General features: G+C 41.4%; 1 protein-coding gene across 1 annotated transcript in view; it reads left to right on the top strand.

The window, feature by feature from the left end:
• Window positions 1-13,429: 13,429 nt before the first annotated feature.
• Window positions 13,430-27,705, top strand: part of PLEKHG7 (pleckstrin homology and RhoGEF domain containing G7) — a gene marked incomplete at its 5' end in the record, with an annotated part of 48,708 nt that continues 34,432 nt past the window's right edge. Inside the window, 2 exons of the mRNA XM_058673911.1 lie at window positions 13,430-13,915; window positions 17,316-17,324. Of these exons, the coding sequence (XP_058529894.1) occupies window positions 13,430-13,915; window positions 17,316-17,324 (495 nt within the window). The remainder of the gene's footprint in view (window positions 13,916-17,315; window positions 17,325-27,705) is intronic.

Raw genomic sequence — 27,705 nt, forward strand, 5'->3', positions numbered from 1 at the left:
TTGAATGGCAGCAAGTCTCGAATGGCCTGGGCTGTGATGCCGGTCACCTTCTGACCAGTCAGAGGTAGCCAGAGTGAAACAATGCTCTATTTGTGGACAACACTGTGGTAGAATGGGTTGAGCTGTCAGCTGAAACACTGAAATCCCATGTGAGCAGTGGTTTGTGTCCCAGCCATTGTACTTCCTATCAATCCACCTACTAATGCACCCGGGAAAGCACCAGATTGACAGCCTATGTCTTGGGTCCCTGACCCCAAGTAGGAGATTGAGATGGAGTTTGAGATGCCTGATTTTGCCCTGCCCCAGCCCTGGCTGTTTCAATCACATGACAAATAAACCACAGATAAAATATGTCTTTCAAAATAAATTTCTTTCTTGGTAACTCTGTCTTCCAAAGTAAATCTTTAGAAAAATAGTTCTCTAATTAATTGAGCTTTATTCCAGAAAGAGGGAAAGAGAAATCAAACCAACTTGAATGAAAGGGAAAAAAGATCTAACCACAGGGGAACAACCACACTGTACTGTAAATTAGGTGACAGTGAGATTAACAGAGGCACGATTACATTATCACCATTCCACTTTACAGAATAGTATAAAATGCTTAAACGTGTATTCACAGTATGCTCAATGATACTGAAGGATGAAATATATGATTGAATAAAAATAGTAGCATGATGATTTATAAGCTTTTAAAAGCAGTTTTTTTAAATAAATAAATTTCTGTCTAGCCTGCCCTGCCTTATACATTTGTTCTCTTGAACTGATTTGAAATATAGTTGATCTCTTTTGACCTACCCAAATGCCAATTCAGCCCTCAGCCCTCCTCATCTTCCCTTGAAAAACAGCATGAGCATCCATGTTAGATACGGTATTAAAGCCATATAAAGCCATAATTCTTTAGATCTGATTTTTAAAAAATCCTGCTTGCTAAGGAAACAAGAAATATCTGGTAGCGTGCTCTTTGGTCATCAAAAGATTCCATCTTAAACAATGAGTGGGAATTATTCTGGAAACAATGTTTATTGTGTATATATATATATATATATATATATATATATATATATATATATAAATTCATTACATTGCATTATGTGACACAGTTTCATAGGCTCTGGGATTCCCCCAACCCCTCCCCGTACTGTATTTTTAAAACACTTTATATACGGTACCTGGGTGTGATGGCTTAATTGATTAATCCTCACTTTGCAAACTCCAGGATCCCACATGGGTACTGGATCATGTCCTGGCTGCTCCACTTTCCACACAGCTCCCTGCTTGTGGCCCAGGAAAGCAGAAGATGGTCCAAAATCTTGGACACCTGCATCTCTGTGGGAGACCTGGAAGCTCCTGGTTCCTGGCTTTAGATTGGCTCAGCTCCATCCATTGCAGCCATTTAGGGAGTATACCAGTGGAAACAAAATTTTTCTGTCTATCCTTCTCTCCATAAATCTGCCTTTCCAACAAAAAATAAATAAATCTAAAAATAAAATGCATTACACCCAAATGTAATGTTAGCGTATCATGCCCCTTCTCAGAGTCTGTTTACCTGAGAAAATTTCAACAGTGTCCTTTGAGAAAACTCAACCAGCTGAAAGAAATGTTAGCATTTGGTCACAAGCCACATTTTGTTTCTTTTCCCTCCACTATCTTTGCTGGCCCCAAGGATGTTACTGAAGGAGTAAATAGTTGATGACTTTCCGTTACCAGGGTTCCTGCAGTTTCTGCTTACCTCCACCTGAATCTTTACTTACCTGTTGGCAATACCACGAATGGCTACTGTGGAGATGATTTTGATATAACCATGCTGGAATTATGACTGAGGCGAGAGCATGGCAGACCACATGGAGTCTTAGAATGAGACCCGAATCTCAAAGAAGAGCCAGAAATCAGATAACTTTCAGCCTTGTTACCTGCTCTGCCTTTACTACATTTAAACCTACAAACCCACAGGTTTATTTTTTCCTCATTAAGATTCTGCGACCCATTCCCTGGTGTTGCTGTAGTCATTAGCTTCTTTACAGACAGACCTCTGTTGAGGGCAGGGTTAAGGATTTCAGAACTAAAAAACTGGTTGAGTTGAGCTGAATGAAATGTACTCAGTAAATCAGCAGCCATTTAGGACTTCAGTGCAATTCAGAAATGAATTTTATTTTGAAGCCTGTTCTCCAAGGTAGACAATTTGCAGCTGGCTCTGTCAACGATGAACAAAGGCATTCATGTAAGTCTAGCACTACTGGGAAGCTCTGCTGACTATCAGGGTACAATCCAAGGCAACCCATGCTGAAAATAAGTGGATGAATTAACTCACAGTGCCCCTGTTGGATGTTGGCAACCCCAGAAAGCCTGGTGCAGAGCCAGGGCAGCCAGGAGCTCTGAAACCTGGGCTGCTTCACAGCGTTCTGTGAGGTTCAGTTGCTTTGTTTATTTTCACTTTCTTACTCTGGCTTCTCTCCCTCAGAGCACTTAAAATAATTCTTCAGGTCAATCTGGTATCAAAGTAAGCACTAGTATAAAGAGAGGGGCTACATCTTAGCTTAGCTACGTGTAAGTCAGACAAAAATCTCAATGGCCCAAGTCATGCTCTTGTGTAACAGCCCCTCCTCCAGTTTGAGTGAGACCTGTGATTTGCTTCTAACTGACAGAAGCAGGCAATGTAGGACTACAGAGTATAGCATATATGGAAGGAGACATCTTATCAGACTGTATAGGAAAACTTTGCCTGCTGGCCTTCTGGAAGCAAGCCTGGACAAGTTCTGTGGCAAAATGTGTTAAACAGCTGCTTGCAACATAAGCATCCCATTACAGATTCCTGTTCAATTCCAGCTGCTCTACTTGCAAAACCAGCTCCCTACCAATGCTCACAGGAAAGCAGCAGAAAATGATCCAAAGCCTTCGGCCCCTGCTACCTATCTGGGAGACACAAAAGAAGCTCCTGGGTCCTGGATTCTGCCTGCAGCCCTGGGTACTGTGGCTATTTGGGGAGTGAATTGACAGATGAAAGATCTCTGTCTCTCACTGTCTTTATAAGTCTGTCTTCAAGAGTATCTATCCCTCTTGGTGCTTCAAACCAGATTCTGTTCAGATATGTTATTATAACAAGTCACTGCAAATTTATTATGGTGCAAAAAATTTAAGATCCATCCATAGGTATTTTTCTAATATACATTTTGTACAAGCTTTTTGAGGAATCCTCATTGAGTCTGGCTCTTCCATCCATATGTTTTCATGACATCTTCCAACGGTTTCTATGGCCACATGCCTCTTGTTCCATACCCATCAGGTTAGAGACTTTCATCTAGTATTCTCAGCAAATTTCCCAAGAGTCACACCGATTAAGCTCTGATTTAGCTCACACTGATAAGCAAGTCATTAGCTCACAAGCCTGCCTCCTAAACCAACTGCTGCAGCCCAGAGATTGAAAAGCATTTATGGCTTAGCCAAGGTCAGATATTCTAGTCCTCAGGGTAGATGGACATACAATGAACATGTAGGAGACACATGCAATCTAAATGGAAAGCTCATCTGTTTGGAAAGGGAAACAGGTCACAGGTACAGGAGTTCAGTGTTCAATGCAATCCCCACCAAAGAAGTGAGACTAGCACCGCTCTGAAAATCAAGAGAGGAGGGCACTGGAGCACACAGAGTCTAACCTTCAGATCCAGTCACGTGAGCCAACAATCAGCAGTAGCAACACAACAGCAGCCATGCTGGAAGGCCTCAGACTTGGACCTTGGCAAAAAAAGAAAAAAAAAAAAGTTCATCTGGCAGAGGCCTTAATATTCTGGGGAGTTTTTGATGCAGCAGAACTTTAACAGCACAAAGTTCATGTTCTGGTTGTGACAAAGCCCATGGCTGCACAGCCTTACCTTGTGGTCTTTCACATTCAACAAACCAGAAAATGTGATGATTTTATTTTGTTTTTCTCACTTTTCTTCCAGCTGTCTTGAGATATTTTAGAATAAACTCATATTCTACTTTTTTGGAACTCAGTCTAACCATTTCCTGCTCATAAATCAACACCAGGTAAGTAAAGACATTCCACCGTATGGAACAGCAAATAGAATAACCACAGAGACTACCAGAATAGCTTATAAGTTACAAAAATAGAGCTAATTTTCTTTAAAATAGACATTTCTAGGAACAGAGAAAAGAAACTACCTCATTAACCATTTGACTTTGATTTTTAGAAAATATGGTTGTGTTAATCATATACCTCGGATTGTGACAAACTAAATAATTCCTACCGCAGCTCCCGCTGTCTGCGGGGGATACCTTCAAAGTGCCAAGCAGATACCTGAAACCACTGGTAATACCAAACCAACAGCTCAGGCCTTTCCCATCTTAACTAGCACTGTGGCTGGAACTCTGCCTTTCTTTGAACAGGAGCAGAGCACATAAATTTAACTGAGTATTTTCTTTGCACATGGAAACTTTCATGGGAAAATAAAAACCTGAAGCTTTCTAGATTCACAGTTTACATGCCATTCTTTAAAAAGATTTATTTATTTTTATTGGAAAGGCAGATTTACAAAAAGGAGAGACAAAAAGAAAGATCTTCTGCCTGCTAGTTCACTCTCTGAAGTAGCCGCAAAAGAGCTGAGCTGATCCAAAGCCAGGAGCCAGTTTTTTCCTGGTTTTCCACATGGGTGCAGAGTTCCAAGGTTTTGGGCCATCCTCTACTGCTTTACCAGGCCGCAAGTTGGGAGCTGGATGGGAAGTGGAGTAGTCAGGAGTTGAACTGGCATCCCTATGCACATGTAAGCCGAGGATTTAGCCACTGAGACATCGTGCTGGGCTCTACATACCATTTTTAAAAACACTGACATAATTATATACTTTGGGGTATAGTATATTTTATACATATATGCAATGTGCAATAACACTTTTAATTTTAATAACTGAAAAATAATAATTAGACATATTTATGGAATCCTGGAGACATAATTTTTCCAGTTTAAGGTATGATAAACTAGCACAAATTTCTTATTCCTTCTTCAGAATTTCACAATAGAAGATTCATTTCTTTTTATTAATTTTTATATATATTTTAAGATTATTTTTACTGGAAAGGCAGATATACAGAGAGGAGGAGAGACACAGAGTAAGATCGTCCATTCAATGGTCCTCTCCCCAAGCAGCCACAACAGCTGGAGCTGAGCCAATCTAAAGCCAGGAGTAGGAGCTTCTTCCCAGTCTCCCACATGGGCTCAGGGTCCCAAGGCTTTGGGCCGTCCTCGACTGCTTTCCCAGGCCACAGGCAGGTAGCTGGATGGGAAGCGGTGCCGCTGGGATTAGAATCGTGTCCATATGGGATCCCAGCGCGTTCAAGGCGAGGACTTTAACCACTAGGCTATCGCACCGGGCCCAGAAGATTCATTTCTATCATAAGTTTCAGCGACATCAACATGATTTTTTTTTTGGCCTGTCAGTTGAAAGGATTTTCATCTCTTCACTTAAACCACTTTACCATCTTTATTTGGCACATCTGAATTGGTAGCATCATTGCTGTTGCACTTTGCTATCTTTATTAAATAAAGTAAAGGTTATCATGTACTAGGCTACCATGATAGTCGGTTAACTGAGACTCACACGCAGGTAGCATATACAGCAAAACACTAGACAAAGACATGATTTGTGTGTTGGCTGGCACAGAGCAGGATGACATACAATTTCATCACAGTACTTACAATTTATGAATTTTTTGTTTCTCAAAATTTTTATTTAATATCTTTATACCATAAAAGATATGCAGTGTGCCAAATGGAAATATTGTGTAATAAAACAAGAATTGCATCAAATAATTCTATTTATTTTGAAGGTGAGATTGATTTCAGGGTTATTGAGGAAATAAAGTAACCTGTACTTTCCACAAAGTAAGCAAAACTTAAAACAATACCGAGAAAGTATCGCTAGTGCCACTTTTGTGACACAGCAGGTAAAAACATGAGACATCAGCATCCCATATGGACACATTACACCTTCCACCTGCTCCAATTCCACATCAGCTTCCTGCTAATTGCCAGGGAAATCAGTGGAAGATGGCCTGTGTACCTGGGTTCTGCCAAGAGGTAGATCCAGATGAAGCCCCTGGCTTAACTGGCCTTGCCCAGCCACAGCTATCACAGCAACCTGGTGAACGGACCAATGAATAGAAGATCTCTCTCTCTCTGTCTCTCTCTCTCTCTCTCCCTCTCTCCCTCTCACCAATCCTCACTCTATAGCTCTGCTTTCAAATAAATAAGTGTATTTTAAAAAATTAAATAGACCCAACTATATAGGGAAACAATAAATGTTGTAAAACTAATACATAGAGAAAATTAAATACCAGAGCCAAGAGTTAGTATCAGATTTTCTCTAAGAAAACCTGTAAGAGAGTTGCTTAATAACATAAAAATATTATCTTGAAAAATATTTTAAATAATCATAAATGTAAAGCAAAATAAAAGCCGTCATAACTTTTGCTAACTAAACATGTACATTAAAATAAGAGGAATAAATTCCAAAATACATACACAAAATTACTACTTCAAGAAAATACAGAATATCGAAAAAAAGAAAAAAGAAAAAGGAGACTAGCCACAAACAGAACAACTGTTTGCTTTCTGTATCAATGACTAGTGATTGAAGAACCTGCAAAAATAGCTTTGACCTTCAAAGGAACATCTCATGATGTAAAAGTGTCATGTCCAGCACTCATGTGTGATAGCAAAATAAAACATTTTTGAACATGAAATGACTCACAATATATAGTTCCTAGAAAAATTCTTCCAATATGATACTACTCAGCTATTAAAAAAAACAAAATGCAGTTCTTTGTGGCCAAATGGGCCAAACTGGAAACCATAATGCTAAGGGAAATGAGCCATCCCAAAAGGTTAAATACCACATGTTTGCCTTAATTTAAGATGATATGATGTTATGTATAACATGTTATGTTATGTATGTTATATGTTGTGTATAAACTAAAATTGAAATGTCAATGAGGTGGTCACAGAAGGTGGTTAAGAACTAGCATTTATTTTTAACATATTGGCTACTCATTACTATGTCAATTCATTCCATAAGGATGGAAATTTTTACTGATGCTATGTTGGAGCTTTTAATTGATCGGGATGATACTCTGCTGGCTCTATCTTCAAACCAGAGAGGGTATACCTAAGAAGCCATTGAATTTGACTGGACAATAAGATGCTGGACTCTATGTTTGGTATATGCTTGCAATGAGGGAATCTCAATTGAACTTGAACTGTGGTTATGCAATAAGGTGGAGGAATCCACCATGATGGGAGGGTTTGGGGAGGGGTGGGGAGAATCCCAGTACCTATGAAACTGTGACACATAATACGATGTAATTAATAAATAAATAAAAAAGGAAAAAAAATAAAAACTGCCAAAATTTGAAATTCTAAAAAAAAAAAAAGAAAATTCTTCCAATATGCGATTCAAGAATTATGAAATACATCAAGACACACTGATGGCAATAATTTTAAACACTGTATAACATTGAGATTTTGTAAGCCTAAAGCCTAAAAGAAAGATCAAATAAAAATCACACATTTTTTTACATTGGAAAAAAGTATGTTTTAGGCATTTTCCAATTTAAAGACAGAAAGTCATGTGAACAAGTAAGTGGAACAAGATGTTACCTTTCAGCCCAGGCACATCTTTTTAATTAAGAAGAAAAACATCACTTATCGCAAGTGAACCAGTACAGAGAGAATGCACTCTGATGCCAATATTCAGGAAAAATCCAAGCCATTCAGGCCCAGCACGATAGCCTAGTGGCTAAAGACCTGGCCTTGCATGCATTGGGATCCCATATGGGCGCAGGTTCTAATCCTAGTGGCTGCAATTCCCAGCCAGCTCCCTACATGCAGCCTGGGAAAGCAGTAGAGTTCGGCCCCAAAACCTTGGGTTCCCGCACCCGTATGGGAGACCCAGAAGAGACTCCTGGCCTCTGGCTTCGGATTGGCGCAGCTCCAGCCACTGTGTTGGCTTGGGAAATAAATCGTCAGACAGAAGATCTTCTTCTCTGAGTCTCCTCCTCTCTGTATATCTGATTTTGCAATAAAAATAAAATAAATCTTTAAAAAAAATTCAAGCCATTAGTCTTGGAAATTATATCCTGGACTCAGTTACTGCTCACCCTTAAAGGTAATAAACACTTCTCTAACACTATAGATTAGCGCTGCCTGATCTTAGTGCTCATGCTGAATCACGTGACTTGGCTTCTTTCAGTGAATGGCAGATTTGGTAGTAGAGCCCTCATTTTCATTTTTGACTCATATTCAGTAGAGTAATGCACACTGAATACCTATTGAAATGATCCTTAGGGTTATTTCTAGTACAAGGTGATTATTTATAATGCAGTTGGAAGGAACAAAGCTCCACAAATACAACAGGCACCAATGTTAACCTGCATCAGAGAGACCACAAGGAGTGGCACAGACTGAGGTGAACCGGATTGAGATGAATTTCTGCAGTCTGAAACAGCTAGCCTATCTCTGTGTCTGGGCCCTTGACATATCTGAGAGTGTGGGTACACAGATGCAGTGCTGCCACACTGATTTTTTGTAATCCCATAAGCCAAACTGTTCTCTAAAATCTAATGTTGAATTAAGTGTTTTGAAAAGCCAGGGAACCATCACAATCCCCAGATATGGCTATATCATGATACTGTAACAGCTGTTACCCTTCTGACTTCATATGCCTAATGATTCCAGGTGGCTTTCTACCCCAATCAAAACATCTCCAGTCAAAAGATAAGGCAACTGCTTCCCCCTGCAGTTAGAGAGAATCTCTGTGGCCCACACTGAGAAATGAGTGTCCCTCCTACCCCCAACACTTTGCTGTCAACACAGATGCCCTAGGGTCTCTAAGGAGAGACTCACCGTAGAGCTTTGCCCTCACCCAAAATGCTTCCTTGTCCCTCTCTCCTTGATGAATTAAGAAAACATCATTTATCACAAGTGTACCAGCACAGAGAGAATGTACTCTAATGCCAACATTCAGGTAAAAAATTCCTGCCATTTGGGTCCAGCGGCACTACAAGTGGCACTACAAGCGGCACTGTTTTTCCCGATCGTTCTCTGTGACCTTTCCGTAGACACTTAATTTTCTTGTTTAAGTTACAACCAGAGCTTGGACAATTTTGCACTGAAATAAAATATTCCACTATCACTGTCCCCCAAGACAGACAGTTTTACAACATGAGTACGTGAGGGGACTAGTGGATAAGGAACGACCTTCTTTTCACAAACTAAACACTAAAAGACTTTAGTCATTTTTCTTTCTTCCTGAAGTCAAGGAACTCATCTCGAGAGAGGCTTGGCAAGAGCTCAGACTGTTTTATGCTGGTTTCATGCTGACAAAATATGTATTCTTTGATAATTCTTCTTTGTCTTAGTGGTAGTAATTGCGGCCATATGGATGAAGGCAAGATCAACTCCTTTATCAATGTCGTAAGTAAATGATGCTCTAACAAACCAGTATGAGAGTTAAACACTAAGACAAGGGTTATCATGGGCTAAGGTTATCATAAGGCCTCTTCTGCCCCTAAGGAAATTTTAACATATGTAAGGGTTTCTTAAAACAGAGAGTTCTAGCCACAACCTCAGAGTTTATTTTTGTTTAAATTATTCATTTATTTGCATTTTATTCAAGAGAGAGACTGAAACAGTAAGAGATCACTCTTCCATCCACTGACTCAAGTGAAGACCGCACCAAGCCAAGTCCAGGAACCAAGAGTTCCATTGGGGTCTCCCATGTGGGTGGCAGGAAGACAAGTACCTGTGGCCTCCTGGGATACACAAGTAGCAAGAAACTGGAATAAGAAACAAGCCAGGACTTGAACCAGACACTCTGATCTGGGATGTGGCCATCTCAAGCAGTGTCTTCACTGGTCAGTCCAACACCTCCCTTTCCCCAGAATTTGTGATTGGGGAATTTTCTTCTTTAGCAAGTTCCCAAGTGACATTAATGCTGCTCATCTAAGCATCGCAGCTTGAGAAGCACTGCAGTAAGTGTCTGTAATGATCTGAAGCAATAAAAACTTCAAACTAGAATTAATTAGAATTACATTGAACTTGTTCTTATAAAGAATGTATTAAAATTGGTTTTAATGTTGCACTCAGGTGCATCATCTCCTCCTGGAGATACTCTTTGTGATACTGATCTAGTAAGAATGCTAGAAGACACAAATACTTTTTCATTTGCATTTTAATAATTTGGAAATTAATGTTCATGTATGTGTTCCCTGAAGCCATGATTGTTTTGTCTATTATTCAATGCTTATGGAAACATCTTTTTAATAAAACAGATAAACACTAAATGTTTTAAGATGCAAGGAGAGATTCCAAGGAGTGAGTGACTCTCCAGTTCAAAGAATGGAAACTAGAAATTTCCTCCCTGAACTATCAATGATAATTGTTGAACACCTTAAGGGAATGTTAAAAAAAAAAAACACTTTTGCATATTTCTGGATTGGATTAGCCATTGTTCAGCGCAATCAAATCACCTGACTCTTAGGCAGGCTTAGACTCTGAACATGCTTCCCTTTAGGCTTTTTCATAAACAAATGACTAGGAAATCTCCAAGAGTGGGAGAGGCCAGTTCCTCATTTCAGGTGCTATCAAGGTTGCTTGCACTCAGCCAGGGAGGGTCCAGGTGACCAGTGTGCCACCTGTTGCTCCAGCCTTCACCTGGCAGCTCCCCTGTGGTTATGCTGACTCTGGATTGTCAGAACCCACCTGGACAATGGCACTTTCAGAGGCAGACCACCTAACAGGTACAGAAGGCAACTTTCAACTGCTCTCTGAATTTCCATCTTGTACTTTCCCTTTGTTCCAATCCTGTTGCTACCAGCTTTGCTCAGTCCTGTTTTACTGGTCTTTCCGGATTTCATTACAATTGGTGAATCATTAATCCACATGGTTTAATTTCTGGTACAGTGAGATTGTTCCCCAACAATGCGAGTAGGTGTTTGCTGGATTCATAGAGCTTGGGAGGTCAAAGGCTAGTGGATTTTCTTTATAACAATCAAGTACAGATCCAGTCTTTCAGAGAGTATAAGGGAGAAGGGTTAGCAGGAGAGTATTTATGGTTAATTTTTCAATCTTCACCTGTCCAAACAAGGGTAGTTTCAGCCATTATCTCACTTAATTCTTGCAACAAGCTTATGAGGGAAATAGGCTGATGCTCTTTCGGTAAGTTCTGCGCAGAGGCTGGCAGAGGAGTGGTGTGTCCAAGGTTTCAGAGCTGGGTGGTGGTATGGCTAAAAGAAAAACCAGATCTGTTTCAGCCACAGCCCGCCTCCCAAAGCCCTATGGTATTTTCAGCTCCTCCTGTGTTGCTGTTACTCCTGACAGCTGAGCCTGGAGTCTGACCCTGAAGATAACTGGCCAGTAATTTAAATGACACTTATATCTAGCAAAACATAAATAGTCCTTCAGTGGAAAAGCTTTGTGACAGGATCCTTGGAGAGGAAGCCGGAAGACCTTATCCCCCTCAAAGGAGGACTGAAGAAAGCCAAAGGCCAGAGGGAAAATGCAGGGCCTCAGAGTTCTGATAGAGCCACTATACAAGCACCTTGGCAAACTTTCCTTCACTATTACCGCTGCCTAGAATGTTGTCAAGGAGAATAGAACCACAGGCCTTTAACATGTGTGAAAGTACCTGTAATTCCAGTCCTCAACTCACCCATCTGCTTGTTGGGAAAATGAGGAAGTGACTCTTTCCTGAAGCAGCAAGTGTTCGGTCCTGCAGAGACCTAAGCACGGCTTTTTTTAGCAAGGCTGCAATCAACCTGCAGAGCAGCAGCCAGAAATTGGCCATCTAAAACCAAAATCTGTTCAGCCATATCTTAACTAAGTTTAAGTTTTCTAGCTAGTTTTCCTTCACCCTGTTCATTAAAAAAAAAAAAAAAAGGCACCTCATGCCTTCTAGTTCTACATCTAAGGTTCTTATATTTGTGACCTCAAAATATTAAAGCAAATCTATCATTAAGGATTTTGGATTTCTTTTGTAAATATGAATTGAATCAACTTCAGTTGCTCTCTAACTAGCTCCTCTAACAATTCTCCAGTCTAAAATCCTGTTCTAGTGTGTTTCATGTGACTTTAAAGCAGGCCAATGTAAATGATCAGGAAGTTTCCCAAATCAATGTTACCACAGTCAAGACAGTGCCATAACATTGTGCTCCTCCTTGCTACAAACCGAATAGCTTTAAGTCTTCCTATACAAATTCAGTGAACTTTGGTGCCCAAAACAGATCATAGGCAAGTATACAAAGCATGAGAACTAATGAATAAAAATTATGTAGATACATCAGTGTGGAGCCACTTAGTGCGGAAACAAATAATCTCATGCTATAATAACCTGTACCAATTACTATATCCTCTGGAGAACTACAGTAAGTAGAATAATTGTCATTGCACTTCAGCATGGTGCTGAGTGATAGTTAAAATAATGAGGTAAGGGCAAAACAGTGTTTTCATTTTCAGTGTTCTCTATTTTTCAAGTTGAAGAAGTACAGAAAAAGTTGTAAAAAAATTGGTTATCAGGCCCGGCGGCATGGCCTAGTGGCTAAAGTCCTCGCCTTGAGCAGCCCGGGATCCCATATGGGCGCCGGTTCTAATCCCGGCAGCTCCACTTCCCATCCAGCTCCCTGCTTGTGGCCTGGGAAAGCAGTCGAGGATAGCCCGATGCTTTGGGACCCTGCACCCTTGTGGGAGACCTGGAAGAGGTTCCTGGTTCCCAGCTTCGGATTGGCGCGCACCAGCCCGTTGCGGCTCACTTCGGGAGTGAATCATCGGACAGAAGATCTTCCTCTCTGTCTCTCCTCTCTCTATATATCTGACTTTGTAACAAAATAAATAAATCTTTAAAAAAAATTGGTTATCAATGTAATTAAAATTAGATATCACTAAAAATGGGAACTGTTAGTTAACCTTCGTTTTGACTATCCAAGAGTGTTAATTCACAGAGCATTCCAAATTGGTGCATTTTATTTTAGAATTTATTTTGGAGTTATAGACTTTTTGAAACTATCATTGCTGATCTCAGAATATGTGGCCAACTATTTAGACGAAAAGGCTGGAGTTACATGTAAATTATCTTCAAGATATAATAATGTAAGGTGAACAAGGCTCTATGAATCTCCTATGAGGAATCAGGAGTTTAGTTGTGAAATGTAGATACATTTTTCTCACCTCAGTTTCCTTTATTACCTCCAGAGCCCACAGCCTGTTCTTCCTCACTGAAGATGCAGGAACCCACTTGTAATTTCCCTCCGGAAAAGGATGAAGAGCGGCCGGAGGCAGAGTCGCTCTCAAGGGTAGAACCGGAGCAAGCCCAGCATGAGCTGGAGGACAGCATCTCCACCTGTGACCCCTGGCCACTCCCAGCAGAAGATTCTCTCTGCTTCCCACCCTGCCTGGAAGAGCAGCCACAAGACACGGAGGCTGCTCCTCGGCCACTGTGGGGGGGCCTATCCAATAAGCATCATGAGAACCAGGGGAATCTTCTTCAGTTTGACCGGCAAGCCCTGGGCCGCATTTCTACCTCTCCCACGCTGAGGAGACTGAGGGGCAGGGGCTGGAGGACGCGGCCCTCACCGCCCCAGGAAGATGCCTTAGATACACACACCGATGGAAGCTGCGGGGGACCTACAGACAATCTTCCCAAGAGTCTGCCTGAAAACCCAAAGGATGCTCCAAAGCTGACATCATCCCTGACGCCAGGGACAAGCTCGCCTTCCTCCGTGCAGACAGCGTTCAACATTGCCCACTCGCTCGAGCCCCCAGCCAAGCCCTCTGATGAGTGTGCCCTGCCCATGCTTCAGACCATCCATGAGGGACCCCTTCTGCAGGCTTCTCTGCTCACCTCACGTCACCCAAATCCTCAGGGAACACAGGTAGTGACCTCTCTGAGTACAAAAAGCAGAGTTTAGCGTGTGAGAGGCTTGTGGGGAGTTTTAAGGCATATCCACAAGAAGTTTAAGTTCCAAGAGTTAGTCGAGCCAACCCCTTCCTAGTCTGAGATCAGGATGAATCACGGGTAAAGAGGACATACTGAATAGGTGGGCAAGGGGATGGAGTCACAGTGCAGGGTGGCAGAGACAGAAGTTTGGGGAAAATCTCCCAGCTCATTTATTCCTGCCTAACCTCCTGCCTCACTACCCATACCACAATGATGAGAGACAGCATAGAAAGTCATAGCTGGAAGAACACAGAGATTAGGAAAAATTGGCTCTGAAGTAAAAAAGAGGACAATAATTTAGAGAAGAAAGACAATGGTGGTTTAAGCTACCTTGTTCTATATCCTGAGAGCACTTTTTAAAGGATTCCACCAGCCTTAGGCTGCAGGTGCACTGTCAGAACTTGGACACTGACCGTGGCCCTCCTGCAAATGTACTTCAAAGATGACCTGATGTAGCTGCCTTAAAGAATGAGGAGGGAAAATTATTCAATATTTTATTTATAATCCCCCCAAAAAAGAAACCTCCTGCAAAAATATTTTAGCTTGGATAGCTCATCGCTTCTACATTCAAATATTTGTGTTGGGATTTGGATGACTTTAAGCAAACTCAAAACAAATATTTTAAAATTTTGTTTCAGGTGGAAAAAAAACATCGATCCAGGTATGTATGCATCTTTTTTCCAGTGCTATGACATCTGTTAACTGTTCACTTTATATCTTTATTTCTATTTGATGGTACCCATTGGTGTAGTGATCAACACATTCAGTTTTCCTACATCCAAGTCTCTCTTCATCGTAGTAGGTGTAAGAGTCTTAATTTTCAGAGCATCCTTTAAGAGCACACTGGCTTTTGGGAACTGGTTATGCACTCCTGGTTTTCCCTTTGAATTGTCAAGGCTTTGATCCTGTGACTTAATTAATACCCACTTCATACTAGGTTTTGTCTGATAGAAAAAATGGAAAAAACAGAAATAAACAACAGCCTTTCAAGAAAAATTCAGAGAAGAAGAATAAAGGGGACAACCTGTCCTGTTTAAATCTAAGACGACCTTTGAAATGTCTGTACGACAGACTTTGCCCTTATCTAGAATGCAAGTGGATTGTGTCACATCCAAAACCAGCTCACTGGCAGATCTGCTGTCCCAGGCAGGGACAAAAAGTTTCTATAGCAGCAAAGGAAAAATCCATGCCCACTTCAGACTCTCCAATTTGTGGGATTGGCAGGAAAGCCCTCATTCTATTTGAAACTTCACAGAAGAGTTCTTGGGTGAAACAATCATTGTCTTATAACTTGTCCTCACTCATCAAGCAGTAATTTGCTATTCCTACAGTAAAAGATGATATCATCTTTGCAGTCTTTGTTGACTTTAAGCCTAGTGTTTCTAGATGCATGAGCAAAGACAGAGGGTATTCACAAAACCACAGGAAAAATGCAAATTATTCCTTAGTCTATCTTTTGGTTTTTGCTACAAAACGAACACCCCATTATACTTAAACCACTAACCACTTCGATGTTTTTTACAAAGCTATGTGTCTGCTAGGAGTCACCTGATCTAGGCTGGACTCAGCTGTGTGGTTCCTTCCTCCAAGTCCTCATTTCCACTGGGTCAGAAGGCTCCTGGGCATGTTCTTATGGTGAAAAGAGGTCAAGAAGACAAGTGGAAATGTACAACACTGCTGAGAGCCAGTACTCTGTATTTGCCTAATTTGACTTTCCAAAGCAGGACAAGAGGTTCAACTCAGGGTTGAAGAATTATATGTCACCAACAGTGAAAAAAAGCACTAAAATATTGCACAGCAAAGGGAACGGATATAATGACTGGTGGAATGAGGTTACTAGCACAGTATCTTTCATAGATGCAAAAGATAAGAATGTTCTAAGGTATTTTGGATGTACCAAAGTGAAAAAGACAGTGGTCTCAGAGAAAGATGATGATGATGATGATGATGACGATTATAGTCAATTCATACAGGGAGTAAAAGGATGTTTTGAAATTTTGTTCTTTATCCTAAAAACAGCGTGAAACCACTGAATGAATTGATAAGATGATGTGTATACATGGGACTGAGATGAGAATGAAGTTGAGCAGAGGAATTAAATTGCTCAGATATCAGAAGGAAGGTCAGACTATAATGAAAGCAATGACGTTAACAACAGAAATCTAATTGCAAGAGACACTTATAAAATATCACTTAGACATTGTAAAGCATGGCCAATAGGGGATAAGAGAAAGAAATCTGACAAGAGCAACCTCCAGCTTTCTGGCTTGTAAAACAGGGTAGCCAGGGTTTCTTTTCACTGATCTAAATAAACTTGAATGACAGAAAAAGTGCATATCAATGAGTGAGAAATAGATCTTGGCTTCAGACTTGAAAACACATAATGTTTTCCACATGTAGCTTTTTCATAATACTGATTTCCAAGAATATTTTAAAGACTTCTCATGTGCATGGATTTCAACTTGTTTTCCACCAAATTAAGTACCTTTCAAAATTAATTAACTTAGATACTGAGAATGAAAGGCAGACATCCACTAGTTCCTTCCCCAGTTGCCTGCAAGATCCTGAGCTGGGCCAAGCCAACGCCAGGATCCTAGAATTCAAGCCAGGAATCCCATGCAGAAGGTTCTTGGGCATCACATGCTGCCTCCCAGAGCTGGGCTGGGACTCAAACCCAGATACTTCACATTGGATTCAGGCATCTCGGGCAGTATCTGTACCATGTCAACAACATCCATGTCCAATTTATCTCTTAATTGCAATTTCCTTTAACTTTTTAAAAGACATATATTATTATATATAATATATTGCATATATTATATTACTATATAATGTAATACATATTAAAATTAATATATCATGCCCATGCTATATAATATATATTATTATATATTATGTTATGTATGATATATAATGTAACACATTATATATTATATGTATATGCAGTATGCAATATATAAATATATTATATATAAATGTATAATTAATTATATATAATTGCAAAGGCAGATTTACAAAGAATAGGAAGGACAAAAAGAAAGATCTTCCATTTGCTAGCTCACTCAAAGTGGCTGCAACAGCTGGAGTTGAACCAATCCAAAGCCAGGAGCCTGGAGCTTCTTCCAAGGCTCCCATTCAGGTGCAGGGTCCCAAGGCTTTGGGCCGTCCTCTACTGCTTTCCCAGGCCACAGGCAGGGAGCTGGATGGGAAGTGGAGCAGCCAGGAGATGTACCGGTACCCATCTGGATCCCGGTGTGTGCAAGGTGAGGATTTATCCACAGAGCCATCATGCCAGGCCCTCCTTTAACTCTTTGAAGTAGTCTCACCTTTGCAAATAGAACCCGTCCATTCCTCCCTTTTGAGTGTTTTCATACCTCACAAATGCTTCTAAACAGCATGTAAACACTGTACTATATTTCTGTCACATTCATCTGCTCCCCAAATTGAAACTTTCATTAAGGAGTGGGCATATGGCACAGTGGTAGAATCACTGCTTCAAACAGCCACATTTGATATCAGAGTGCCTGCTTCTGATAAGGCAGGGGACATAGAGTACAGGTTTTTGCCTCACATATCAAAGGAATTTGGTTAAAGGTTAGAAGAGGAACAAAATTTATTAGCAAGGCAAGTATGCACTCAGGAAGGAACGTAAACATCTCCAGATGCAACCGATGGGGCTCTAAGCCCATCTGTTTAAGGAATCTGTAGGCTTAGGGAGTAAGGCTTCCAGAGGAACTCTCCAGGAAATTCAGAAACTGGGCAGTACCTCAATTTCTGGCCATTTCACAAGCCTAGAAAGTATCATGGCATTAGGTGCTTGATAATGTGATTATCATCCATGGTAGTTTGTTACAGTGTTATTGCAGGTTGCAGCAAAACAGTCAGCAGCCATGTTGGATATTTGCAGCTGGCCCTGGAGCTGAACAGTGGCTCTGCTACAACAGCAGTTTGGCTAAGTTTCAGAAGCAGGCCTTAGCGAAGGTGTAGTGCTATTTCCTCCAGACCTTTCTTTGACTTCTGTCTGTCTTCTTGCCTGCACTCACTTCCAGTTCAGTTTCCTGCTAATGGACACTCTGGGAGGTAGCAAGTGAATCAAAGTACTTAAGCCTCTGCCTTCTATGTGGAAGATATAGACTTAGCCCCTGGCTCCTGGCTTCAGCTTGGTCCAGTCTTGGCTGTTGCAAGCATTTGGGGAGTAAACTTGTAGTTGGAGATCTCACTTTTCTTCTTCCCTTTCCAGAATACACAGAGTATTTTCTGCTTACTTGTGAATATCCAGCACCCAGCTCACTACAGTCCACCTCCAAAACTATTTGTCAAAGGAAAACATGAGTGAAGGAAGGATGAGGACTGGCAGAAGGCTCAGGTCACAATGCCTCTTATCTATCTCCAGTGTATTTGAATTTAAGCAGAGGATATGGCTTAAAGTCAAGCCATGAAGCTTTGTTGATGGGATTTTAACCAACAGGAAGCAAGTAAGGGAAATTTTGAGGATGGAGACCCCCTTCCCAGCTCCCTTAATTTTTTAAAATATTTTATTGTTATTTGAAAGGAAGATTTACAGAGAGGAGACAGAGAAAGATCTTCTATCAGCTGATTTATTCTGAATTGCTTCAAGGGTCAGAGCTGAGCTGATCCTAAGCAGTAGCCTCTCCTGGATCTCCAACGTGGGTACAGGGGCCTAAGGAATTGGCTACTCCCCACTGCTTTCCCAGACTAGCAGAGAGCTAGATCAGAAGTATAGCAGCCTGGACTAGAACTGGCGACAATATGGGATGCCAATACCACAGGCAGGACCTTAGCCCAATATACCATGTCATCAGCCTTAGTTAAATTCTATATTCACAGAAAGATGTCTGTCTCACCTAATCTTTAAATCAGCCCTGAAGCTGGGAAGGGAAATATACATATTATATTTCCATGAATATAAAGACTGCAACTATTAGGGAAAAATACATCCAAATGAGCAAATGGGACAGCATTAACATAAAAAAGAACTGACAATGTATTGGAGTGTCTAACTTGAGGAAGAAATCAGGAAAATAAACATTGAATGCCAAGTAAAACTTACCCCAACATCAGATTCATGGGAGAACAGCATATTGTGTGTTAAGTTAGGAGAGCTGGAATCTTACATCACTTCTGTCTGGCTACACGATCTTGGGCAATTTACTTGGCATTTTAAAATTTTATCCATAGGGCCCAGTGGCGTGGCCTAGTGGCTAAAGTCCTCGCCTTGAACGCCTCGGGATCCCATATGGGTGCCAGTTCTGATCCCAGAAGTTCCACTTCCCATCCAGCTCCCTGCTTGTGGCTTGGGAAAGCAGTCGAGGATGGCCCAATGTATTGGGACCCTGCACCCGTGTGGGAGACCTGGAAGAGGTTCCTGGTTCCCAGCTTCGGATTGGCACAGCACCAGCCGTTGCGGCTCACTTGGGGAGTGAATCATCGGACGGAAGATCTTCCTCTCTGTCTCTCCTCCTCTCTGTATATCTGACTTTGTAATAAAATAAATAAATCTTTAAAAAAAATCTTAATCCATAAAATGGAGATACAAAGAATATCCACCTCATAAACCTTTGAACCATTAAGTAATAACTCACATAATAGCCAGTTAATTTTCATAGATAGCGTTTAGAATTTCACATGTTCAAGTTACCGACTTTTAAAAAAAAGGATTTTTATTGAAAAGGCAGATCAGATTTATGGAAAGAGAAACAGAGAGAAGGCTCTTTTATCCACTGGTTCACTCTCCAAGTGGCCACAATAGCCTAAGCTGATCTGATCCAGACCAGGAGTCAGAAGCTTCTTCCAGGTCTTCCACAAGGATGTGGGTCCCAAGGCTTTGGGCCATCCTCTGGCGCCCTCCCAGGCCACAAGCATGGAGCTGGATGGGAAGTATAGCAGCCAGGACATGAACCACCACTCATATGGGATCCTGGTGCTTGCAAGGTGAGGATTTAGCCATTGAGCCGTCGCACTAGGCTTCTGACTTCATAAAATATTCTTTGAGCAGGCCAAGTGTAATGTGAAGCAGCTGCTGAGGATGTCTGATCTTATATTGCAGTACCTGGATTCAAGTCCTAGCTCTGTGTCCAGTTTCAGCTGTCTGCTCGTGGGCACCCTGGCAGGCAGCTGATAATTACTGTTGGGGGGATGGGGTGTTATTGCTTACCCTAAACCTGTGTCATGCACAAAGATAGGAACTCTTGGTATTGTCATATATAAAGTCACTTTTATTCAAAATGAGAGAAAGGAAACATGTGCCTAGCTGAACATACATTGCCCCACACACAGAGATATCCTTTGTGAATGGGCAGTGGGCGCAGACGGGAAAGGGGAAGCAGGGTTCACCTTCACTTCCTCTATTCCTGATTTCAGATGGAGAGCTCCACGCAGCTGTTGGCCTCCTTCCTGATGTCAGAGGGGATTGCTTCTGAAGGCATAAAGCCATCAGAATATCTTATTATGCTCCCATAAAATTCCAGATGGAGCTTAATCTTCATATTGGTATCTTCCTGCCAGGTGCCAGATGAAGCAAGTATCCTAATAAAGGGGAGGGGAGGTCCAAGGGACAAGTAGGAGCATAGAATAATCGCACATGGGTGGTGACCTGTGCCTTGTAGGTCCACTAGCCTAACTAGCTGCCTGCCTTGCCCCTGTCAAGGGCTCAAGTACTTGAATCCCTGTTAATCTCATGGGAGACCAAGGTTGAGTTTCAGGCTTTAAAGCATCAGCTGGCCCAGCTTAAGCTATTCTAGGCATCTGGAGAGGGAGCCAGTGGATGAATCATCTGTCTATCTCTATCTTTCAGCCTTTAAGATAAACAAAAGCTAAAAGTATCCTGAAACTCCGGAGTTAAATAATTGGTCACAGCATATCTGATACATCTGAACTTTGGTTCAAAATACAAATATATCCTCCACAGACTGTGATTAAAACCTTATTATATGCCTGGCACTGGCTGTCAACTCTGAAAAACAGTGAGAGGAAGGAGAATACCCCACCTCACTCAGAGCTTGAAAGCTTGTTGGGAAGGCATCAACCAGACACTTGTATATTGCTCATCTTTCAGAAGTCCACAGCCTCAGCGGGACCTCCCCGATCCAGCAAAACTGAGCAGAAGTTCTCTGTTCTTCCACCAGAATCAGCTTCTCTAGAATAGGTTTTGTTCCCTGCTTCAAACCCAGCGTCGGGAATACTGCCTGACACCTACAGGAGCTCAATAAATATTTAAGGAAGGAGAGAGTGAAGTTGATTGGTCAGTTAGATTTGCACATGCCCTATAGGGGGAACTGCGTGTACCTCTTTGTGTATTATAAACTTTCTCTTCCAAGTCCATGTCTCTATACAGATGTTTTCAACTCTTCTTACTCTTCTTATTGTTCTGTGCTTATTTCTCTTTTTTGTTGTTGTTGGTTTTTTAAAGATTTATTTTATTTTTATTGGAAAGTCAGATATACAGGAGGAGGAGAGACAGAAAGATCCTCCATCCGATGGTTCACTCCCCAAATGACCGCAAAGGATGGTGCTATGCCGATCCAAAGCCAGGATCCTGGAACTTCTTCCAGGTCTCCCACGTGGGTGCAGTGTCCCAAGGCTTTGGGCCATCCTCGACTGCTTTCCCAGGCCTCAAGCAGGGAGCTGGATGGGAAGTAGAACTGCCAGGATTAGAACCAGCGCCCATATGGGATCCTAGCACATTCAAGGCGAGGACCTTAGCTGCTAGGCCACGGCACTGGGCCCTGTGCTTATTTCTTGACTGTACTTTGGGTTTCTGGGGATTTTGCAAATATTTATCGCTTGATCCTACTGTCTAGCATTCTTAAGATACATATGTATTTTTTTAAGATATATTTATTTTAAAGGTAGAGTGACAGAGAGAGGGAGAAATGGAAAGTGAGAGGTCTTCTATCTGCAGGTTCATTGCTGAAATAGCCACAGCAAGCAACTCTGGATCAAGCCAAAGCCAGGAGCCAGGAACTCCATGCTGGTCTCTCACATTGCTGGCAGCAAGCTAAGCACTTAGCACATGTTCTTCTACCTTCCCAGGCACATTAGCAGAAACCTGTCTCAAAAAAGGAGTAGCCAAGTCTCAAACAAGCACTCCAATATGTGATGCCAACATCACCAGCAGTGGCTTAATCCATTATACCACAGCTACCTATTGAAAAGTGTTTTGGTTCTTATCCAAAGATGACAGAAGTGTCCTAGACAGGTGAGAGTTTGCCAGGCAGCAGCAGCTATCCTGTGATGGGAACATATGTGTGGTCAATGATAATACTGGTTTGAGTCCAAAGGTCAAATCTCAGCGTGTTTCCCATACACTCTGAGACTCCTGGGAGTGCCTTTGTTCTTTGTTGAAATCAATGTAGCAAGGACATGGCTTCTATTTGTCCACTCCACACTGATGGAACAGTGCCCAGGAACTGCTCAGAGCTCCTCATCCATCCTGCATTCATGCTTGGATTTCCAGCAAATGGAACATTTTAACAGTCTTGAACAATTCATGAAAAGAAACTAGCTTCAAAAAAAAAAAACCTATATGAGCTTTAACTTTCAGACAAGGACTATAGATTCTCAGGAATAACTCACTAACGCATATCACAAAGGAAAGGTTGTTACTTATCCAAAATGTAGTGCTTTTAACAACGCTTTTATTCCATTATGGCACATGTATCCTTCTAGGGAAGTCGCTATCATTATATTTTCGAACATCTTTCATGACTTTATCCTTAAGAATTGCATTTGGTTTTTTTTTTGTTTGTTTGGTTGATTGGTTTTTTAAAAAGATTTATTTTAATTTTTATTGGAAAGGCAGATATACAGAGGAGGAGAGACAGAGAATAAGATCTTCCATCCGATGGTTCACTCCCCAAGTGACAGCAACAGCTGGAGCTGAGCCAATCCGAAGTCAGGAGCGAGGAGCTCTTCCAGGTCTCCCATGCAGGTGCAAGGTCCCAAGGATTTGGGCCATCCTCTACTGCTGTCCCAGGCCACAAGCAGAGAGCTGGATGGGAAGCAGGGCCGCCAGGATTAGAACCGGCGACCATATGGGATCCCAGTGCGTGCAAGGCGAGGACTTTAACCACTACACTATCGCACCAGGCCCAACAATTGCATTTGGAAATGAAAGACAAGTAGTTCTTGGTTGAAGCCACTGTGTGGCAGGAATATTTATTTTAAAATTATATAGCAGGAATTGATTTAAAAATTTAAAAATAGCAGGAATTAATATTTTAAAATATTAATGATCAGTCCCAGTGTGATGGCTCAATGGCTAACTCCTTACCTTGCATGTATCAGGATCCCATATGGGTATCAGTACGTGTCCCAGCTGCTCTACTGTCTATCCAGCTCCCTGCTTGTGGCCTAGGAAAGCAGTCTAGGATGGCCCAAAGCCTTAGGACCAGCACCTGAATGGGAGACACAGAGGAAGTTCCTGGCTCTGGATCAGCTCAGCTCTGGCCATTGCAGCCACTTTGAGAATGAAACAGTGGATAGGAGATCTTTCCCTCTCTCTCCTTCTCACTGTAAATCTGCCTTTCTAATAAAAAGTAATAAACCCTAAAAAATTATTAATGATCTATTTGTCGCATTTCTAAAGGGGTCGCATTCTCAGTGATCTGCCTTCAAACATTTCTGCCAAGGTAGTACATACTGCCACAAAGACCACCCCCAGGGACTCACTGGTCACCGACGAGGACTTGGCAGTATCTCCTAAATCCTCAACCACGACATGAGATCGTGTGAAACAGAAAGATCTCTCCATCACATTGTTTTTCACCCATGGACAGTCAGAGATTAAGTCACACTTGGTAAATGCCCAACAGCCAGGAAACCAGGTGTACGTTCACTGCTCTTGCTGCATAATGGTGCTGTGCCAGGTTAGTTTCTTGCAGCTGCAGTAAAATAATTATCACAAACCAAGTGGTTTAAAACTATCAAAGTGTATCCTCTCTTAGCCCTGGAAACCAGAAATCCCATGTCATATTGTTAGCACAGCCACACAGGCCTGCAGAGGACCTTGCCTGTCTGCATTCTTCGGCTCCTGGCTGCATCATCTCTGTCTCTGCCTTCACTGCTCTCTTGCCTCATCTCTGGGTGTCTCACACAGAGAGTTGTCCCTGGATTTAGGTCCCACCCAGACAATTCTGCATAATCTTACCTCAAAATTCTTCACTGAATTACATACACTAAGACCCTTTTAACAATTTAAGGTCCTATTCATTGGCTACATGAGTTAGGATGTGGGCATATTGCTTTGTAAGGGGTAGGGACACAATCAAACTCTTTACATCTCCCTCTTACCTAAAATGATTTATTATCGTTATACCCAATTTTAAAAGATATTTTGTACTTTGAAATGTCTGGTAGTATCTTTCTGTCTTCTTCATACTTGTAAGTCTTTCAGGGTCACACCTGCATATTTCATTTTGAAAACCCAAAGAACACCTTCTTTTCTTTTTTTTTTTTTTAAGATTTACTTATTTTTATTGGAAAGACAGACCAAATTCATGGAGAGAAGAAGAGACAGAAAGATCTTGCATCCACTGATTGACTCTCCACAAGTGGCTGTAAGCCAGAGCTGAGCTGATGCAAAGTCAAGATTCAGGAGCTTCTTCCAGGTCTCCCATGTGGGTACAGGGTCCCAAGGCTTTGGGCCGTCCTCTACTGTTTTCCCAGGCCACAAGCAGGGAGCTGGATGGGAAGTGGAATAGCCTGGAAATGAAGTTGCACACATATGGGATCCTGGCACTTGCAAAGTGAGGATTTAGCCATTGAGCCATTGCACTGGGTCCCAGTGCACACCTTCTTAGAATAACAAAATAAATAAACAAAAATCCAATGACTTTTAAAGCAGAAAACACTGCAAACAACTCAAGATTCAGAAAAATAAGAATATTTTTTATCTATCAATGCTGACATGCCTTCCTCTGCTACATATTTTCCTGTATGCTTGTAACCACATCTTTGTCTTGTCATACGATGATTTACTTTATAAAGTAAAAAAAGTAAATCATAATTGCTTTTGAATGACTGATAAAATTTTTTTTCACTGTAAATAATCAACTACTTTTTTATTACTGAAAATAATTAGCTATATTGACTTTCAGCAGCATTGTCAAATTCAGGAACACTCCTTCATGCTGTTTATAAGTGAGCTGTGAATTTTTGTGACATTCATATTTTACTGCATACAAGACTGGCTCTGTCATTCATTACAGAAAGATGACCCGGGCCAAGCTCCTTTCCCAGGCCCCAAAAGCCTCAGGTTCCTCTGATTTAGGAGAATATTAATACACATTTCCTACAGTGACGCCGGAAAATCAACATGATAATGAGTATAAGGCATATATCAGGTGGCAAGGAAGAATCAGTGCTCAGTGAATTACAGCTGATCTTAAATTAGCATGATATTCACCCACACTTATGTATTGCTTACAAAACTATGCACTTGAGCTCTATTGGATGGCATCTTCTCAACAGCCTGTGAGAGCAGCCTCATTGTTGGGTGCCTGGAGGCCTGCTCAGCAGTGGGGGGAGAATTCCCGACATTCTCTGAATTGTTGCTGCCCCAGCCCACACCATGGACCTTCAGATCTGCAGCAGAAGGCAGAATAAAGAGAAGTCCTGGTACCTGAAGGGAGACAAGATTATTCCAGCAACCATGGGACTAGTTCCTTCTGATCTGACCAGCTTGGGGCAACGCAACTCAGGGTTAGTGAAAGCATGACTGAATTGGGGTTTTCGAATGGGGAGTGAAGAGGGAGGGTCAGGGGAATGGCTGTCAAGCCCTAATGGCTGCTAATTTCCATTAGACGCCCAGTTAATGGGGTCCACAATTTTATCCTGAAGCAAAGAATAACCAAGCCTCAAAAAGAGAGCAAGAAAGAGAGAGAGAAGAATTCCTCAAGGATATTTGTTAAATTGTGTCTTTTCAAAAAAAATAATAAATGCAGGATTGTCAAGAAGTTAAGCTACAGTGAGTTTTCAGCCACACCATCAAGTATTTTGCCTTTAGCACTAGTTCATTTCCAAGCTTAATCTCTTGAGGAAGTCAGATATCTCAAAATACTAAAAAAAAAAAAAAAAAAGCCTGCCTGCTTCAAAGAGGACATTCCTAACTCCACCAAGGTTTCATTTTGCTTGGGGGAGACAGAATTCAGAATTCTAAATTCATCATACTTATTGCTTCCAGTGAATAATCAAGCCTGGATTAGACAGAAGGATGGTGCAATCAACCACTTTTTGAAGGAGGCAATCCTAAAATTCAAAATGAAATCAAGATGCCATTTTGGAATACACATACACACATTTGCTGAATTCACTGCGACTTTTGCACTGACAGCATTAGCCAGCAACCCCAGCAACAGCTGATGAAACGAGGGAGCATTTCAGAGTGCCCAGGATTTCAGACCACTACCGGGCACAGTCGATGCAGGAGAAAATTTTCCGTACCCATCCCTATCTTTTCATATCACTAGTTGTAGATGTTCTAACTTTCTTACATCTCTATATAGTTACAGCCGTGGTTCTTGATATTTTTATTAACCTATGACCTATTTGGATGGGCCAAACATTCCATGTCCACAGAGATCATATCATGCCCTTTTGAAGACACAAGACAGAAAGCAGGAGTCATGACCCAAGCTCTGTGCGAACCAGCTCCCCTCAGCTTTCTCTGTGCAAATTCAACTCCAAAGTAACCCTTGTATTCCCAAAGAGGTGCCCTATGTCAGGAAGCACCCAGGACCAAGCAGAAATTGATGAAGTGAATTTTACCACCTTTAATGGGATCAGATTGCAGTTTGCTTTAGTACATGTGTTTAATTATTCTTGTGATTCAGAATGGGAAAACAGAATCACTGCAGACCTTTTATACCGTAAGTCAATGTGTCTATATATTCAAGAAATGTATTTGGATACCTGCTGTATGGCAGTTGCTTTGCTAAGCTATTAGCTTCTGTAATTTATCACCGTTAATATGGGCTTTCCATATTAGTGCTAACTCCACTAGAGTAAAACAAATTAGAAGTGGGTAGGAGAAGAGCAGGGAGAGACTGACAGATTTTAATTTTAACTTTTTTAATATACTTTTTTGATTCATATTTTAACTTTTTTAATATACTTTTTTGAAAGGCTTATATTTATTTTTGTTTGAAAGGCAGGTATACAGAGAAGAGACAGAGCTATCTTCTATCCATTGATTCACTCCAAAATGGCCACAACAGCCAGAGTTCAGCTGATCCAAAGCCAGGAGCCTGCTGCTTCTTCCAGGTTTCCCATGTGGATGCAGGGTCCCAAGGTTTTGGGCCGTCCTTGACTACCTTCCCAGGCCATAAACAGAGAGCTGGATGGGAAGTGGGGCTGCTGGAATACGAACCAACGCCCATATGGTATCCTGGGGTATGCAAGGCAAAGATCTAGCTACTAGACTATCACATTGGGCTCTGCATAAACGGTTTTAAACTCTGTTTATCTGGTACAAGATGAAGAGCTTTTGAAGTATCTTAAACTGGCAGGGACAGGTCAGATTTTAATTTAGCATGATTCATAATTATATTTTAAATCCCTGACTTTTCTTTTCTTTTATACTTTTTTGAAAGGTTTATATTTCTTTTTATTTGAAATGCAGATATAGAGAGTAGAGACAGAGATATCTTCCATCCATTAGTTCACTCCAAAATGGCCACAACAGCCAGAGTTGAGCTGATTGGAAACCAG

This window comes from Ochotona princeps, chromosome 15 (genome assembly GCF_030435755.1).
Source record: "Ochotona princeps isolate mOchPri1 chromosome 15, mOchPri1.hap1, whole genome shotgun sequence".
Classification (NCBI taxonomy): domain Eukaryota; kingdom Metazoa; phylum Chordata; class Mammalia; order Lagomorpha; family Ochotonidae; genus Ochotona; species Ochotona princeps.